The 19,125-nt window shown below is 40.5% G+C and overlaps 1 protein-coding gene across 2 annotated transcripts in view; it reads right to left on the reverse strand.

Annotated features, from left to right (window-relative positions):
- Positions 1–19,125, reverse strand: part of COMMD1 (copper metabolism domain containing 1) — a 62,260-nt gene that overhangs the window by 30,275 nt on the left and 12,860 nt on the right. For both annotated transcript variants that reach the window (XM_082302454.1, XM_082302455.1), the window contains one exon: positions 13,244–13,525. In XM_082302454.1, coding sequence (XP_082158580.1) covers positions 13,244–13,525 — 282 coding nt within the window. The remainder of the gene's footprint in view (positions 1–13,243; positions 13,526–19,125) is intronic.

The following is a 19,125-nucleotide window of genomic DNA, read 5'->3' on the forward strand; positions in this document are numbered from 1 at the left end:
AGATTAGAGTGCATGCAGTGTAACCAAATAACTACATTTCACTAGGTACAAAATACTATTGCTTCACACTTGAAAATTTGGAAAAAGCAAGATGCTCAAAGAAGGACAGAGGGCGAACAATACCTGGAACTGGCATGGAGCATGAGTTTCTGGGGAAACCACTTCAGATAAAAGGCAGCATTTGACGTAGGTTCTAACAACAGGGAAAGGAAAGAGAAGTACTAGAAGCCTTTCCCAGATTTCAGATGGGGAGGTATTAATAATCTGCTCCAATATACCTCCATCTCAGATTTTCTCTGGCTGAAAATAAAATCCCACTAATATTTTCTTCGGTGGCTTATGGATATAATGAGTGTTCTGTCATTATTATGCATGGAGCCAATAATTAAACTTCTTTGTCCAAAGGTAAATGTTCTGTGCATACAGGAGGCCCAAGCCAACATCTGTCCATGTGATAACTCACTGTGTGTTCCCTGTTTTCTCCAGGCTTAGTCTGAGGCACCTGGGGTCTGGCTTGCAGGACTGATGTCCATCACTGCCGTGGCTGCACTGTCAGAGATGTACCCTGGCAATACCATGAAGGCTCTGCACTCTGCAAACTTGGGTTGAAGGTTTTTCACACTGGCCACCAGAATTAATGGAAATCCATGTGCTTATGTTCTCTGCCTTCAGACTGTATCCTCGAAATGGGAATTAAAATATCATCATAACTGATTATAAGTATTCATTTATGAGATTTTTATGGCAGTAAGAAGGGTTCTGTAGGAGCCTCCACAATAATAAATACTATTGAAATAAACTATGATGAAATTAATAATTTTGTATTCAAAGCACAGTGAAAACAAACATTCAACAAAGAGAGAATGAATGAAGAAGACAAATTACTTAGCAGCACCCTTTCAACAAACCTCTTATTATTCTGGGCAGTGAATGAAACAGAGCCAGTGTGGGAGAGAAAACAAACACCCAACCAGAGCCAAGCAAAGGGCACAGAAGAAAGAAGGGCGCAGAGGAGCCGCACTCAGGCAGGGAATGGTGCCAAATGGGGAAGGCGGTGAGACAGCAAAGGGAGAGGCCTGGTGACAACTCCCTGTCTGCAGGAGAAAGCCCTGCCCTCTGAGAGGACACAGGGTTGTTGGACACTGCTGTCACTTCCTAGGATGGGACATCATGAGCCAGGCTGACCCGGAGCACAAGCAGCATTTGAAGTTATGCGCAAGTTCCTGCTGACAGCAAATCTCATACCCCCTGTTTGCACATAAAAGCACTTGCCATCCTCAGCCCTCTGGCCAGGAGCTCTTCGTGCTGCCCTGAGGGAAAGGCAGGAGCTGAAATGTCTCCTGGGAGCCAGAAGATTTTGTCAAGAGCTCTACATGTTGTCATGCGAACACACCAAAAGGGGCAGAAGGAACAAGGCAGCTTGGAGCACAGCATGCCACTTCTGACAGCCCCTTCCAAAAATCTTTCTTCTTCCAAAAAGCAATGCCAGAGAATAGCAATGTCCAATGCTCTTTGGAAGAAAAGTGCTGCATGCTCAGAGCAGAAGTTGATGGTTTAGGATAAAATACAAAGATTTGCTGAACACAGTTTTCTTACCATGTAGCTTCTGCACGAGGATCATGGCAAGCCAACATCCCCCAGACAACCCAAAGGCCACTGGGATGTGACAGCACCATCTAACACCCAAGTCCCTCAAACCAAGGTCTCCTCCAGCAGCTCTGGAGAACAGTCCCCCTCAGAGGTGAGCGAATCCTTTTGATCTCCAAGCTCTGTGCCTGGAACAACAACCCTCTTCTTTTCTTCACTGCTTCTTTCCCCAGAGAGCAGCTTCAAGCCCTTGAAACCGACCCATTTGTCCATCATCTTTCAAATCCTCACTCTCAGCTGCAGGTATTGTCTTTCTTCTCCCTTAAGCACCCACCCAGCTTGACTTGGTGTGTTTGCAGAGGGAAGTGTTAGGAAACAAGGTGGCTCAGTCACACCTCATATCCCAAACCATGAAGGTATCTCAGTGCTTCTGGATCACAGTTTATCCGTGCTGTTGTCATGCAAAGCATTCCGTGTGCTTAAACCTCTAAGTACTTCTGCTCTGTAAACTCAGTGCTTGTTTAATGCAACTTTTAAAAAGAAGCTCACATTTAAAGAAGTTTTCCTTATAATTTCGTTTATAACTTGCATTAATTTTTACCCCAAGAGTTTTGATTTAATGCAAATACAGGTCTCTCACCCAGCAGCCTGCACTTCTTTGGTTGACAGCTTAATGACATTCACTCAACTACACTTCCCACAGTGTAAGGGCAGGTGCTGCATTTCTTTTCTGCTTTTCCTTCCTAAAAAATGAAGGCTGAGGCAGTTTGCCTCCACTGCCCTGAGCTGAACAAACTGACGAGGTTTTATCCATACCACTCATTTGAGAGGAGGAGTTGTCAAGCCACATCAATCACTAGGCAGTTCAGACAGAGGGTGGAATCTATCTCACCAAACCTTAGGCTCCTAGAATTGACCTAGTAATGTTTGCTTTCCTCTGGAGTCCATACAAACAGATCCTTTGAGGGAATAGTCCAAGGCAGAGAGATTTATCTTTCCCTCAAGCAGCCTGGGTTTCTCCATGTCCTCTCTGGGTGACCAGCTGGATGCAGACATGGCTCATTTTTCAGCTCAATCTTCAGTGAGAAGGAGCATGGGAATCAACACTTCTTTTTCACGTTCTCACAGCAGTAGCTATCACAAAAGCCAATTCTGTCAAGTGCTGTGTTTGTTCTCCTCGTATAATCAAGATATTTGTAGGCAGGAACAGGTTCCAGTCTAATTAAATTTGATCAGACTTGAGCTTTCTCCCAGACAGTTGCACTTCATAGCTGTCTCGGAGCATCACAGCAATATTTACTGGGAAACACGAGCATTCCACTTCCATAAAAGCAGGCAGTTTACAATTAGCTGCAGATAACTCAAAATGACTGCTTAGAGCAGAAATGCAATTTTCTGAAAGGGGTTATTGGTTCTGACCATGATGCACTGCACTCATGATCTGTCACACCTCATTACCTCAGACCAAGGAAGTCAGGCCAGTGTAACTGGCTCTAGCTGGATATGTTAGAGACTCTCCTCAATGCTGAGCCCTTTTAAGATGTTGCCTTCGAGGCTGAAGTCTTCAAAAAAAAAAAAAAAAAAGCAATTATCAAACTCATTTTCTCAAGTCCTGTGGCGTATTTACAGGTTAAATGGAATGAAATTTTTTAATAGTCCTTAAAGCACAGCTTCACTTTTGAGGGCGATTCAACAGAAATGGAATCAATTGACTGAAAAGTTTATTGCCTGTAAACATTCAAATATCACTTCAGGGGTTTAAAAAAAATCTGGATATTATAGCAGCTTTGCACGTTCAGCCAAGATTCAGAAGCTGCCTAATTCTAATTCCAGCAGTAATTTGTATCTCATTTAGTTAGGCCACTGCAAATTAAATACAGGGCAAGCACATCCCTGGTTTGCATTGGTGGAGCTTGGCCATATTTGAACACAAGGAAACTTTGCTGTTTTCATCTTCTATCTGCCTATCTAACCCCACCTAAAGCAGTCTGGGAACTCAAATTACAATACCACAATCTTCACTAGGTCTCCACTGACGCAATTTATTACAATTCAATCGTTAGGAATGTGACAATGTGTACAAGGAGCACCAATTCCCAGCAGAGAGGTCCTTTGGTTGTGCAGGGTCAGGGTAAATAGCACTACAAAGGTATCTCTATGCATAAAACAAGAGGTTTTATACTCTCCTTGTGATTTAAAAGGGAAAAAAATCCCCTGACAAATCGGCATCAAGTATGGCTACTTCTAAAATTGGGACTGTATTTCAAGCATTTATTAACCAAATTAAGCATATGCAATTTAAATTTTGCTTTCCTTGTCATATTAACATATTAATGATTATACATCAGTGAGTTGAACTAAAAATATAGTGAAGATTTGCATGTCTGATTATCTCTGTGGGGTTTTGCAACCGATAATTTGAAAGGAGAACAGAAAAAAACCCCTTGTGTCAAGGTCTATGCAAAATTACAGCTGCCAGAGGTTTCTTAATCAAAGGATTGTCTTGTATCTTTTGTAAGTTAGAATCTCTTTCTAAATGAAAAGGATTTGCTCCTGGAATTATGTTCAAAGTAGTCATTTCCTCAAGTAGTACATAGGACAATGATGTCTTAACCAAAAGCACTTGCCACTGATCTCCTCCCAACCATCTCCTTTCAGAGGAAAGCAGGGAAACTTATGCTTCACCACACTGCCTCAGAAAGTATTTTCAAAACAAGCAAAAAGAAAAAAAAAAGGAACAGATGCATGCAAGGAAACAGAGAAAGCTATTTTGAGGACGAAACTGTCAACAGCAACCAACTTCTTGTAACCATTGAATGAAAAAGAACTCGAACAATAAATGAGTTTATTTGTTAAAGCTGTGAGTAAGTCAGGGCTCTGTTGCTGTTCCCAGACTTAGAGAATCACTTCAGGCAACTCAGGCAAGCTGTGGCTCAGCTCACCATATTTCCCACTAACACTAGACAAAATAACCAGACAAGGAATAGGACCAGTATTTCAATCATGTTTCTCATTAAGGCTGTGACAAATCCATGGAGCTGAGAAACTTTCTAGAAACAAAGAATAACAACACTCTTAGAGTACCAAGACTCCCCTGTTCTTGCAATCTGTGCAGATTCCCACCTCCAGATACCCTTTTAGATCATTTCCATATCAGATACCTTTTCCACCCTTCTCCAGATGAACTCTACAATACAAAACTCATCCAACAGCCGCGTCTCTCATTTTCTATTCCTCCTCCATTCTTGGAAGAAAAATTGGCACTTCAGAGAAGTTATTGTCAGCATTCAAGGAGAGCTGCTTCATTTCTGTTCAAGAGATCACTAGCTAGGATTTAAAATAGTGGCTCTTTGAACATGTATGCTTAAATGAGCATTTTTTTCAAGGCAAGGCAGAGTTCTCAATTTCTTTTGCCCAATTCTGCCCTCAACCTGTCCCTTCAACAAATTGATCCACACTAAAAATGTGGCTGAAAAAAATAAAACAGTGGGGAGGAAACAAAAAAATTTCATTTGGACTCCCTCAGCCACTTTCAGCTCCATGAACACATCACTGCTGGGGCAGCACAAGGCTGAGGACAAGCAGCAAAGGTCAGGAACTTTTCAAGTGCACCTCGCAGCAAGGAAAAGACCTGACACCAAAACTACCCTCTCACACCCACGTCTGATTTTCTGTGGCAGTTCTATTTACTGCCTTTCTTTCACTCTATGTTTTGACAAGATGAAGCCAACATACTAAGGAGGAGACAAATACTTTGATATAGAGGTAAGTGAACCTGCAAAAAAAAAAAAAGCCTTGTTTCCTACAGTCTTATTTCACTTACTTCTTCATTTCAGGGAAGGGGCACGAGCCCCTCCCAAAACTTTTCTGCTGGCCTGTAGAAGCCCCTAGGTAGCACTGCTAGTGGTATGTAACAGCAAGAGCAACTGCAGCAGGAGTGAGAGCCTGCTTTTATCCAAACAGGGTGCTAGTATTCCAAGCATTTCACATAGTGACTAACTGCATTTCTGTGCAGGGAGCTCACAGCACCTCAGCATTAATGCTCAGTTACCAACTCCCAAGGACAGCAATGTACACCAGCAGATTCCAGCCAGCTAACTGTGGAATCGCTCAGTCAGAAGTTGTGTAAACAGAATGAAAAGAAGAAAAGAAAAGGAAAAAAAAAATATATATTTTTTTTCATTTTTAATTAGGATGAGTAGAAGCTCTAGAAGGATGGAAAGCCATAGTTTGCCAGAAACTAGAATGGAAGTATCTGCTCAATCAAAAGATTACACTGAGAACTAGCCGTGAGCTGAAGGGATTTTGCTCTGCCACCCTGGACTGTGTTGTTTCTTCTGTTGCATCAATTCTTGCACAGCAAAAACTGGGGTCCATCTTTTATGAAACGTATATATATATACACCCCCATATGTTTAAGATAGAATAAAGAGAATCGAAAGGATTAAGCAGCAAAAAGAGTGTAATGTTCTACAAGTGTTTCTCCCCAGTTATGCGCCAGATTTCTCCTTTTGTATCTTCTGATACCTTCTCCTGCAGTAGCTCTTCCTAATTAAAATAAATTAAGAACCTGTTCTTACTTACAGCCCTGAATGCTAGTGCTCAGGTATCTCGAAAGAGATCATGACAAACCTGAAAGGATCTCCAAAGCACTTCTCAGCAGCAAGGTGGCATAGTGTCAAGAGGGGCAAGGCTGGCCAACTGGCAAAACAACAATTTTAAATGTATTTGGTCAGGCTAGGCCTGTAAAAACAAGATGCTTTGTTAACCAATGCATGGGGCACTTATGTTCATAACAACTCCTTTTTTTTCCTGAGTCTCCTAAGAACAAATTACTTGCAAATGTTGATATCCAAGTCCTCTGAAGAACACAGATGGACACCACCAGAGCCAAGATGCAAAGAGGCTTTGATTTGCTGTATACAAGTTCTCCAGCAAAGAAATATTCTCCTTTTAAAACTTTTTTTTTTTTTGAGAATCATGCAAAACTTTTGACTTCTGTTAAAAAGATGCTAGTGGAGATTATAATTTTCAGTCCTTCAACTACATCTCCTCTCAATTATAGATGAGTTTTGCTGCAAGGTCATGTAGCTAAATGGTGCCGGTCTGCATGTGGCATTCTGTGCAAACGCAAAGCTTTAATCTGTATGTTTGCAGGCACTCTCCACACAGTTCCAAGTCCATGGTGGTGGGGAATTGCACAAACAGTGGGACTGCCTGTGATTATTTATACCACAGTAGTGCAAGTGTCACATAGAAACTGCTCTGCCAACCTGCTTCAAACAGAACAATTCCTTTGGTGATGGGGGAGACGCCATTTAGGGTCTCCGACCCTGTAGAGCCAAGTCCAAGAAAAGGTATGCGGTGAAACACTTTTGCTGGGACAATTTTCAACAGCCAGGTCTGCTGACCCCAGCTGCCCCTGTGCCAGCCTTGTTGCAATCTGTTTCTCAAGGCTGCATGCGAATGCCAGATTGATGTTAGATTGCAAAATATTTCTTGATATCATTGAAATCATTATAACAGATGGCAAGTCCCCTGTCAGAACGTGCAAGTCCTGAGAAGATAAAAAATTTCAAGGGTCAAAGACTGAATCTGAATTTAGGCAGATGAAAGGCAGTAAATGGGCATCACTGCTGCCTTCATAGAGCTCACCTTCAATTAATGCAGAATTTTCCCTGTAACACCCTGAGCTCAGCTACAGTCAAAAATACTTGTATCTCAGTTAAATTATTCTATTTAATTACTTCAGCAAATCCAGATCCAGAGTAAAGATATGGAATATATGAGTATGTGTGCACTTGCACATCCGTATATACATGGCACAAACAAACCAGGATGGAAACTGTTAGCACTACTTACTGTAGAATACCCTTGTTTTGTATAGGATGAACAGATGAGGTAAAAAATACTGTCAAATATATCCAGTGGAGAAGTGACAGTTGGAGTTGGAGTTATGTAATACCTCCATTTAATGCTCTTATCTCCTTAACGTACATATTACACTTCCACGTCCCAAGAGCCACAAATAACAAAATTCTCTTCTTGTTCCCAAATTTCTCTTCAAGAAGGCGACAAAAATTGACCTGTCGAAGCAAAGGACTACAGAGGGTACCATGCAGAGGATTAAGTAAATAACCAAGTTAAGTCAGTCAACTGTGTTCCAGTTTCCTCTGTGCCGAGTGACCTGGTGCCCTCTCCATTTTTTATTTGCTTTTGCACTGTACTGCCCTTATGTAACTGTTCCCTCCAGCTCATAAATTTCCAAGGTGAACAAAAGCTCAAATGATTACATTTGGCTTGGACACAAAGGTGATCTTTTTCCAACTGACTTCTACTTACCATATTCTATCATTTTAATCACATAAAAATATTAAGCCCATTTGGGTTAAGTTGATTCATTTGGCTTCTAAATGCCTGTGCTTTCCCATTTTTGACTGGAACATCATTTCTGATGATGTTAATAGCTACAAAGATTAAGACAGATTATGGCTGGAAAGGAAAAATGGTTTGGTGGTTGCTTTTCCTTCCTCTTTGCAGGCCAGGCTGGTGTCATTTTGGTTTGGGTACCTGGAGCTCTTTTCATCTCCCCACGCATCGCTTTGCCCACACCGATATCCTACAAAAAGCCATGTGCCTTTTCAAACAGATCCTACATAAAAAAGACTGAAGATCCATTATCTGGGGCTATTTTCAGCAATATCTCTGAAGCAGCCTGACCTGGAGTCACACAGAGGCAAAAGCAGGCGCAACCATAATCCTTCCTCACTCGTGATGTTCTCTTGCTCTGACCTCTCTGCAGCAGCGACAGCTATTGCTGGGGATAACTGGAGCTGACAAAAGCCAAGAGATCCTGGCTTAGAAAAATGCACAAAACTCCACCACATCCTCAGCAGCGTTCAGTCTGTACTCCCAGCAAGGGAATGTGATTCATAGATGATCAATTCTAAGATTTTTTTATTACATTGTGAAAGCACGTACATGTGTGAATGCTATAAATAATTTGTTTATAGCACAGATGATAGAAATTTCAGCCTAAATTTGTGTAGCATAGACATAATTAACAAGTCAGAAAAAAATTTAATCTCCCAGAAGTTGACTTTGAGACCTGCTTCACTCCCTCCTAAAACATTAATTAAATCTTTACAGCCATTGCAACCAAAACTTGATGAAATGTCAAGCTCCAGACCTTAAATACTGGTAGCATTTTACCTCCTACGTATAGCACATGACAATCGTCTATACTGCCTGTAAACTCTTTCCACACATTATTATTATTATTATTACTATTATTATTATTATTATTATTATTATTATTATTATTATTTTTTCTGAATTACCAGGGTCTGGACCCAGTCATCAGCAGACAGCAGATAAACTGCCAGCTGACAGTTCCTACTTTTTCAGCATCCAGGATGTTGTTGCACTGGCAAAGGTGCACTTCACCTAGCAAGTCCTTTCATCAGAAAGTATTTTAGCTCACTGGGGAGAGTTTAAAGTGACAATCAAAATACAGTCATAAGCCTCAAATATTAGACTTTCACTCAAAAGTCTATTCCTAATGCTTGCTTATTCTTTAAAGAAAAATACTTGTCTTTTGTGAAGATACATATCCCTGGTGATTTCAGACCAGAAAAAGTATATGGAATGAAAGGCTGCTGTTTGCCCTTAACTTTGAAAGAAATGATCCTAATTTCTTACCGTGTCTGCAGCTTTTGGTATTTGCTACACTGTGGTATTTACCCACTGTATATCATTAACTGTTATGACACCTCTGTCAGGTAGATGCTTTTAGAAAAGGAAAGAGAAGAGATATACAATGTTTTGGGAAAAAAACCCTCTAATCCATAATCCTGATGGGATTACCTCAGGTCTTTCCGGGAAGATTCCTGCAGTAGAATCCCAGCTTCATGTTAAACCAGGACAGAAAATACTCTTTCATCATAAAACATGCTTTAAGATCCAACAAAGCCTCAAGAGAAGTGATATTACATGGATTACTGGTATCTTAAACACCAAAAAGAAATGCATGTGGAAATACCCATTCTGTAAGTCAGTTAAAGCAAAAAAGCCAAGAACAAATTCTCATCTCATCTCAGTCTCAGATATTAAACTGCAAAATATATAATGCTGCAAGAAAGTAAAACTTATTGGCAAATCAGCCCACAGGAAGAACACAACCACAGGGGAGAGGCACATCTCATGAGGAAAATAACATGACAAAGCCCAGAAAACAAGTTTAAATATAACCTTAGTGCCAAGCCATGGTGCAAAACCAATGCATTAATTTTCTATCAATGGCAAAGTCAGGTATAAATCTGTTAGTGAAATGTGCAGGTAAGCCAACACTGCGCAGCAGTGGCTGCCCACCACGTGGAGCAGTGCTGGTGCAGAGGGGCAGGAAGGGCATGAGAAGGAGGATGCTCCAGCTCACTCTGCTGTCCTTCCAGGCAGATTCATGTCTGGCTGAAATTTCATGCCAAAAAAGCTTTACAGAAATGCTCGGAGAGGGAGAACACGATAAAAATGGACATAAAGAAGGGGGCAGGTAGTTACAGATGTTTTAAGAGAAAGCCAGCAAGGTAGATAAAAGACCCAAGAGGATAAAACCATTCTGGGCTGTTCAAAAGGAAAAAATGTACCAGCAGTGATGAGCACTAAATATCACAAGATGAAGGCAAATGCAGGCTAAAGGGCAACTGCTTTATCATTTTATTTTTAGTCATATTGTTAAAGAAAATGGGCTTTCAAAGCTGAGCATTTCATGACTAGCATGTTCATCTGCCTTGAACCAGGATCTATAAAGACTACACCACCAGCATAAAGGAAACTTTTAATTTTGCTGTAAAATCTTTACTGAAGAAAGAGTTCAAATTCAAAGCTACAGATCCCGAATCAAATTTTTCAAAGTTTGGAGCATGGTATATTCAAATGTTTCTCATTAGAAGTGTTTTTAAGAGCACTTAGTGAAAAGGGTTCATTTATTTCTATTAGCACTAACAGCAAAGCTAGCAAGAATTAATGCATGCAAGTTCTGATGGATTCTCAAAGCCAGAAATATCTCTCTCTGGTCAGAAAACATTTACAAAATTTGAAAAAATTCATGTAAACTCAGTCTAGTGGTATTTATGGAGCAGTCACTTCCAATGCCCCATTCTCAACCACATCAGGTCTCACACACAGTCTTCCCATCATGAAAGAACTGACTGACTAAAATTCAGAGAAGGCAGGCAGGAAGCCAAGTAATTTACTGAAGCAGGAGCAGATGCTCCACCAAGCAGCCTGGCCTTCTGCTGGGCAGAGATCTAAATCCAACCCAGAGACACTGAGAAGAATCAGAGTGACTTCTGGAAAGGTACATTTTCTACAGAGCATTTCTTTGCTTCTGTTGAACCATGAAATATTAATGTCAATTCATTACATATCAATGCATTTGTATACTCCTCTGTTATCATGTATCCAAATGAAAACAGTCTGTTGTGAATAATTTACTCCTGAATCATCAGCCAGCTTTCTTCTTCAAAGCCAGATCTTCATTATTCATCAAATCCCATCTACGGCTGACAACTTTTTAGAAAATATGTTCTCTGCTAAATCTAAGAAAGGTACCAGTATACGACCATTTGATGTTCTACAAAACTTGATATCTAGAACAGATGTGCTAACAATAAAGTAAAAATATTTATAAAGACTATAAAACATGACAGCTTCAAGTTAGTGGGCTGGATTCAGTGTGCAACAACTCATTCAACCTCCAGTAGGAGTCTCTGTGACCAGTCCTTCCAGGAAGTCCCCAAACACTGGTGGGGTTCCCAGAACTCATCCCATCACAAGAGCATGCAGCCTGATGCAGAGTGCCCCAACCCAAAGATTTACAGCAGAGAATTTATTTAATCCAAAGCTAAAGGCTATGTGAAACCACAGCTCCTTAGAATAAATGTACATTGACTCAAGTGGTGACAATGCTAATTACTCCATGGTTGTTTCAGTAAGTACCAGTTTAACCCACACCAAGTGTCAGGCTTGCCACAGCTTACTGCTGTCCTCAGGGAAGGAGGCAAAAGTTGTGTTTGATGGCAGTTCCAAAAATGCATTCACACAACCACTTCCCTTTTCAGCATGAAGGGCATTGCTAAAATAATTAATTTTGATTTTGCTGTGGGGCTCATTGGTAAGAGACAGTACAGTGTCTCAGAAACGCGTATTCTTCCTCCATGTTCACATCCCCTGACTCTCTGCACAGGGTGAAAGAAATATAAATGTACTTGCTGGTTGATGTTACTGTAAAAATCCATTACCAGGGGAAAAAACAGTTTCAGAACAGGAGTCACTAACTACATAATCCCCTTATGAAACACAGCAGAGATTCTGAGTTAAGGATGCATTTTTTAATGACTGTAGGTATTTCTCCCATTTGCTCACTAATGTACTCAATGTACTCATTATAATGTGCTCCCTGTAACCTTTTTATTCAAAACAACCTTTTTGCATTTGCTACTAATAGAACATAATCATTTCCAGTCTCAAGATCCTGAGCAGAAAACTCCCACTTCTTTGAGGTTAGGAAAAACCTAAAGCCACACACCATTATTGTATTGGTCACTGCAGACATCCATGAGGGGAAGGCTCAGGAAGGATCAGCTTTCACTGACTGCAAAGAAAAGTAAACTAACAGGATGACTCCAACAATACCTGCTGTCTCTGTAGGAACCAGTTTACATGTATGTACATCCTGGTCTTGGCTTAGGCACACAGTTGGAATTCAATCATTCCTGTGCACAGGTATATTCCAGGTGTGTGCATGTATGGATGGATTGAGGTATTCCTAACTCAGGCACTCGCCCTATTAAAATATTATGAAATACAAGGAACCTTGTTAAATGTTAACTATTAACATCAAAATGCCCAAATTAGCTCATGGCACGATTTGCAGCAGCTACTGCTAAGAAATGAGGTTTAAAAATTTACTAAAACTTTGCAGAGAGAAAAGATACCAAATTGAAACACATTTCCTGTTAGAAAACGATAGTAAAAGTGAGGATGGGAAGCTGTGCCTTTAGCTGTACATTCCTATGGACTATGGAGATTAAAACAGGAAGGCAGTGTTCAGCACTGATAGAGCTATATATATAGATATCTTTCAGGCAGATAAGGCCAGATTGCATAATGTGACAGGTAAAAAGGATGTACTTCTAACGTAAGAATGGGTGTTACGTAAAATAAAAAGGAGTCCTTCCCTTCATTTGGTGTAAAATGTTATTTGTGAACTTTACTCTTTTTCAGCTCCTACTTTGCATATTTTAACTAATTTTAGTGTTGGATTAAAAAAAAGACTAATCAACTTTGCAGTGCATGGAATACAAACAGAATTATATGATAATGTTTGATTTCTACATCCTCTCATTTTTCAAGCTTAACGTAAAGAGACCGGTCAGTACATACATGAAGATATGAAAAAGAAAAAGGCAAAAATTGCATTGACCACCCAGAATGTGTCTTTGTATCCAAAGATGGACCACAATTCCAAGTCCATTAAAGGCCCAGTGGTGACAAATCAGCTGGCTTGATTCGGATGCAGTGAATTCAGCAACAAGCAATATGCCTCAGGGCATATGTAGCTACATCAGGTTTATGTATTTTGCAAGAAGAAGCTTACCTGCCCATTTTTTCCCAGTTCCATTTCAACTATTGCAACAGGAGTGTTTATCTGATCAATGTGCCTCAACTGTGACTTCAGGTCCACTCGCCAGTTCACATTTTTCAAGACATTATCCCAGCAGCTCTGATTGATCAGGCTCTCGTGGATATGAGTCCGGTGGTTCTTCCAAAATTTTGCAATGACTGCAGCCTGATCTGATGTGATGCCACCTTGTTTTTTGGTTTGGGCAGTGAGGAAAGCTTCCAGCTGATTCAAATCCATGTCTGCTGAAGCAATTGACTGTAGGAAAATAAAGAGAGCAAAAAGGAAAAGCTTGCTCAGAAACACTCCTTAACCGAGGACAAAAAGGTCACTATCTTTAGGGTTTGACAAATACTGGATCTTAAAGGGGTTGTACAAACAAATCTTGGTTATGCAAATATCCCGACACCTTTCATTAAAACTCAATTTGCAAGTGTCCACTACTTATCCCAGATTCCTGCCCCACAACAGCTGGAGTGGAGTGGATCGGTACCAGCAATGAGCTGGAAGCACATTTGGGAATTCAGCACTGGTATGGGACAGCAAGGAGGCTTCTCCCTGTCTCCTGGCCCTTTGCCCACTGTGCTACAGGCATTCCCAACTGGACACTGCTACAAACACTGCGTCAGGGCTGGCTGCTGTTCCGATGGCCAGGAAACAGGAATGCTGGGACAAACAAGGCGTGCTCCTGGGCTGAAACAAGTGAAGGGACAGCCCAGCTCATTGCAACATCCACAGTTTCATCTGCCACCTCCACACCACACACAAGGAAGCAAAACTGGTAAATGCTGCACCAGTAAAGCAGGGCCTGCAGCGCTGGCCACAGCCAAGCAGCAGCAAGAGCATGACTCTTTCAAGGAAGAGTCAAAATGCAAAATGCAACTGCATTTTTTCATCTGTATTATTCTATCTATATGGCCCCAAAAGCATTAAAAATGCAACTGCAGCTTCTTTTAGAGCATTGGTGGACCTTGTCAGGCTAAATACTTTATTTGTGTTTTGCAGCAGAGTGGAAGGGGTCATTTACTCCTCTACCCTGTGCAGCAACAGAAACGATTATTATTCCTAAAAACCTTTTTTTTAATATAGTTATCCAGTTTTTCCATCTATTTTTTCAAAACTGATAAGCCCACAGCCTTACATTTGCATTGCCTAAGTGGCAATAGCTGCTACTATATATGGCCAAGAAGGGAGGATGGGAGGTGGAGAGAGGAAATTGTGGTTAAGTTTCCCCATCGTCATTTCAAGCAGTTGCTTTCGCTTCATTTTCACACAAAATGGATGCAAGTTCTCCAAAACAAACAAACCACCTCCAAGCACACGCTGACACAGGGCACAGCAAGGTGAAGTGCGGCCAGTCCTTGGGATTTGCCTCCATTTAATCTTCCTTGACATGGTACTGCTACAGCTGCACTCCCTGCGTTCAGGGAAACCACAGCCTCATTCCTTTAGCCAGGGGGCTGACATCGTGTGGCTTTGGGCTGGACACAAGCACTGGGCACTGCACATGGCTTGTCTGCAAGACTGGGCAGTGCTTATCTAGAAACTGAGGTGCTTGTATACAGAGGTTTTTTACGAGCAAAGAGCTGCTTTGCCTTGCTTTCACAATAGATCAGCTGCCATCTGTTATGTGATTGAGAAAATAAATGGCAATCAACACTACGAGTAAAGCCTTGGTTGTATTAAGGTTCCAGCTTAATAGGAGCATCTGTGACTTTATTATAAAATCTGAGCTGCCTGGTGCACCATTCTGGCTTCTCTATAGGGCATTTGACATATTGGTACATATTGCTCGCATTATATTGAAAATATTTAACCTAAGAGGTAATTATCCTGTACTAACTCATTATGCTGGAAGTGAAAACAGCCCTTCTTTTCATTTTCAGAAGAAAAGCTATTCAGACTTACAGCCCTTTCCTATAGTCATGTCTTACACAAGCAGGACTGTCTACTAACAGCAGTGTGGAGTATTTTCTGGTTTAATATTCTTCACATCACTACATCTGCGTTTGTGTGTTGTGTGACACCAGCTACTGCTCATGTACATCTCCTGTGTGGGTTTATGTGAATGGGGGAAGAGGAGTGGAGGTGAATCAACAAGCACAGACCCCAGGACCTTATGCAAGCCCTGTCAAGATCAAGTTCAGATGCAGACTTTCTTCTCAGTTCAGCTGTGCAGAAAATTGCCTTCTGTTTTATTCCTGTGCAGAAACCAAGAACACAAACTGTATCCTCTGCACTGAGTGAAGGAAAGGTGTCATGGCAAAACAGCTCATCTGTATTAAATGTGAACCTGATGCAGATTCATGGCGATACCAGGTCCCCCTTTTCTAGGCTTGATTTCATAACCTTCAAATATTTCACATCTGTAATCCTCCAGATTTTTTTTTAACCTCACTCTCTTCACAAAAATCCTTTTTGCAAGATGCATCAAGATTTCTGGCAGTGCCCTTCTAAGCTGATAAAAAATCACAGACACAAAGCTCCCTATTGTTGACATGTGATATAAATGTGACTTTGAAGTGTATCCAGACGAGGAAGCTTATGACCAAACTTGAAGATTTAAGCATAAGGAACACAAAACAATATTATAGGGCATATACAGGACAGTTCAACCTGGCTGTTTGGTAAAAAACATCAAGAGATTGACAGTTAGTTATGGTCTAGTGTGAGCTACATTTAAAAACTCTGCACCTTTATGTATTATAAGCACCCTGATATAGTTTGCTGCCAAAAGAGTGTCACATAAAACCAGAGGAAGGAAACCATGTATGACAATTAGCAATCATTTATACCTCCCTCACACACATGTGCACGTGTACACACAATGTGGGTGGTTTTATACTCTTAAACTTACTGTACACAGCCAAGAATCCAAAAGGTAACAAGCACACCGTATTTTGGTGGAGTATTTATCAGATAATGCATACCTTAAATAATACAGCCTTGTAATCCATCATTCAGACTAGAATCTCTCCCTTCTTGGAAATATGACTACTACTTAAAAATTCCATTATAAAAAATTAACTGGAAGTGGGTACAAACAATCAATGAGTTACATTTTGGTACAGCTGCATGAAGATATCAATTAATGGAAACATATTTTCTTTGAAATTCCTCAACAAATCCCACTGGCTATACTGGTTTTCAAATCACATAAGAACAGTAACTCATTTTAGTATTCTTTTTCATCTTAACTTGAAAACATTTCACTGCAGACAAAAAATGAAAGAACATTTAAAGTCTTTGCTGATCTTCTCTGTCTCTTGTTGCATGAACATTTACACGAATCATTCTTGAAACAAATGTAGTTCTACTCCATTGCTTATATGAAGGGACTCAGTTCAGACTTTTTTTAAGCTTGGAGAAACATTTTAATTTATCTTGGCCAAAAAATTATATTTCCAGTCTTACTCTGCATAGCATTACAAACAGTTCTTTCAATTACTTTTAACAATGCTCATTTATTACATAGAATATCAAATTATAGTGGATACATCTTACTGATATTTCTAAGGATTAATTTAAAGCTGGAACATGAGTGGTTCTTCTGTGCTTATAACTAGAGACAGACAAAATATATCTAATTGTAAGTCTCCTTCTCATGCTATTAAACCCTAGGAGCTTCAGATGAGCATTTATCACCACCAGGACAATGACCAGCTGTTGTTCAGCTCCCACTGCCATGGTGAAGATTGTTTCACTGCTGGAATAAACAACACATGCACAGTTTAGCATCCTAACTGAAAAATTCTCAGAACTTAAAGGTATTGAAACCTGTTCTATCCATCTGCTCCTACGTATGAATCACTGTCAGCATTAGTTCTAGAGTGATACATCTTATTAAAGCCATTTACTTAGTCCAGACAGACATTAAAGTGCAGAGTAATTGCCATACCTTCAGTCACTGTACTGTTAGAGACACATCATTATGTTATAGAGACTTTATATTCTCAGCTAATTTCAGTTTTTGTTGGTAATCACAAGTAATTTACCATTTCAACATAAAAATCTTCAACTAGCAAAAAGCAGACAAGTTCTCTAAGAATGTATAGAATCACAGCTGTTCTATGCCAGTGCAAAATGTAAATTAACTTGACTATGACTATTCACTTAAATGTCTAAGTAAAAAAAACCTATTTCAAAACTAGAGTCTGTAAGACAACATCATTAGATATTAAGAGTTTCCTCACATTATGTATTTTGAGATTTGATAAAACACACTTTTTCTTTTCCCCCCTAGAAAGCACAGCTTATGAACAGCATGTCATATTACAAGCACACAAATCCTGCCCTCAGCGACTGGCAACACTTTCCTTTCCAGAGGCTGAGCAGATGCTTTTGAACAGCAAGAAACAGTTTTGGTCATACTGAATTCTCCTTGTGTTCTCCTTCAACACATACCCACTATGTCTTCAAATACAATTCAGCCAATAAAAATATGACTTCAAATACCATTTCCTTAATGAAACAATATTTGATAATCTGGAGAGTTTTGTATTAGCTTAATTAGATCCATCAGACATGTGCCCTGGTACACAGAACAGGAAAACAGACTTAAATTCATTATCTCTTCTGAGAAAAAAAGCCTGACAAGCATGCAATATTAGTGAGAAACAACAACTGGTAAAACCCACTGGGGAAAAAAGAATACATTTCATTCTCAGAAATAAAACATTACTTGTCAACCATCACAGAAGAGCTCTAAGAGCTGGACATGCCAGCATGTGGGGGCATTTCCTCCAGCTGACCCTCAGAATTGCAGGCTGCTGCCAGCCTGTAGCACAAAGAAATCCCAAGCTCACAGAAACAAATAATTCAGTGCCATGGGCCATGCTACTGAACTTGCCTCCTCAGGCTTTTGGGAGGTGGGGTAAGAGGCTATTCCTGCATCACAGCCCTTGTCATTCATGTGCTTTTAGAAATATAACCTTGAAAGCCATTTCTCAGACCCCAGGAATGCATGCAAGGAGATGTGGAAGCAGCTGCAGACAGGAGGAACATGCCAAGGAACCCTGCTCAGCCAAACATCTTCATCACACAAAGCCCATTCTGGGTAACACCAACGTGTATCTCTTTAATTTATCAGCCTCAGAAGAAAACCTTTTCTGGATTTGGGGGCAAGCAGGGGCTGCCTGCATGGGAAGAAAAGCAGCCCAGAACAGCACACGAGTGCTGGTGACACTGTGCCATTTGTCAGAATCAGCTCAGCATGTTCCTCCACAAAGAGCAGCTTCTGACAGGAGGAATCCAACATCTTCCCAACCCTGTGGTTTCTGGGCCTTCCTGGGTAAGTGTGTCCTAGCCAGACTCTCCCAAGGGCTGCTGTGATATCCGCCCTGTAATAAATGAGCTGTTCCCACAGATGTTCCCTGGATATAAGTCCAGAAGACTTTCCCACGTTTCTGGAGGCAGTGGAGGTTTTCAGCTAGTTGGTAGGTTGTGCCTCACGAACACTGTTTATTACAGTCCAAGAGCTCTCCTGAGAATCAGAATTAAGACAAAATTAGATATACAACAGCCTGCAGTCTGTCTGCACTTGGAAATGTGATCCATCTTTGGGGAAAAAATCCCCCAAAACTAAAGGCTTCTACACCCCCCATAAATTTCTAAGTCAGAAATCACAAGTTACCTTAATACATTTCATATTTCTACAACAAAGCAGAGAGATTTTAACTCATCTTAAGTCTTCATCTAATCCATGGGAGATCACACAAATTCTTTTATTCACATTCTATACCATGTCCCAAGATCACTTTTATTTGCCTCTTATGGAGCTGTAGTACACAGCTAAAAGTGAAATAAAACAGTTTGCTAAGAGAAAAGAGCTACCTGTGAACCATTAAGAGGTTAAAAAT

Source organism: Coloeus monedula (genome assembly GCF_965178545.1).
Source record: "Coloeus monedula genome assembly, chromosome: 2".
NCBI classification, from domain to species: domain Eukaryota; kingdom Metazoa; phylum Chordata; class Aves; order Passeriformes; family Corvidae; genus Coloeus; species Coloeus monedula.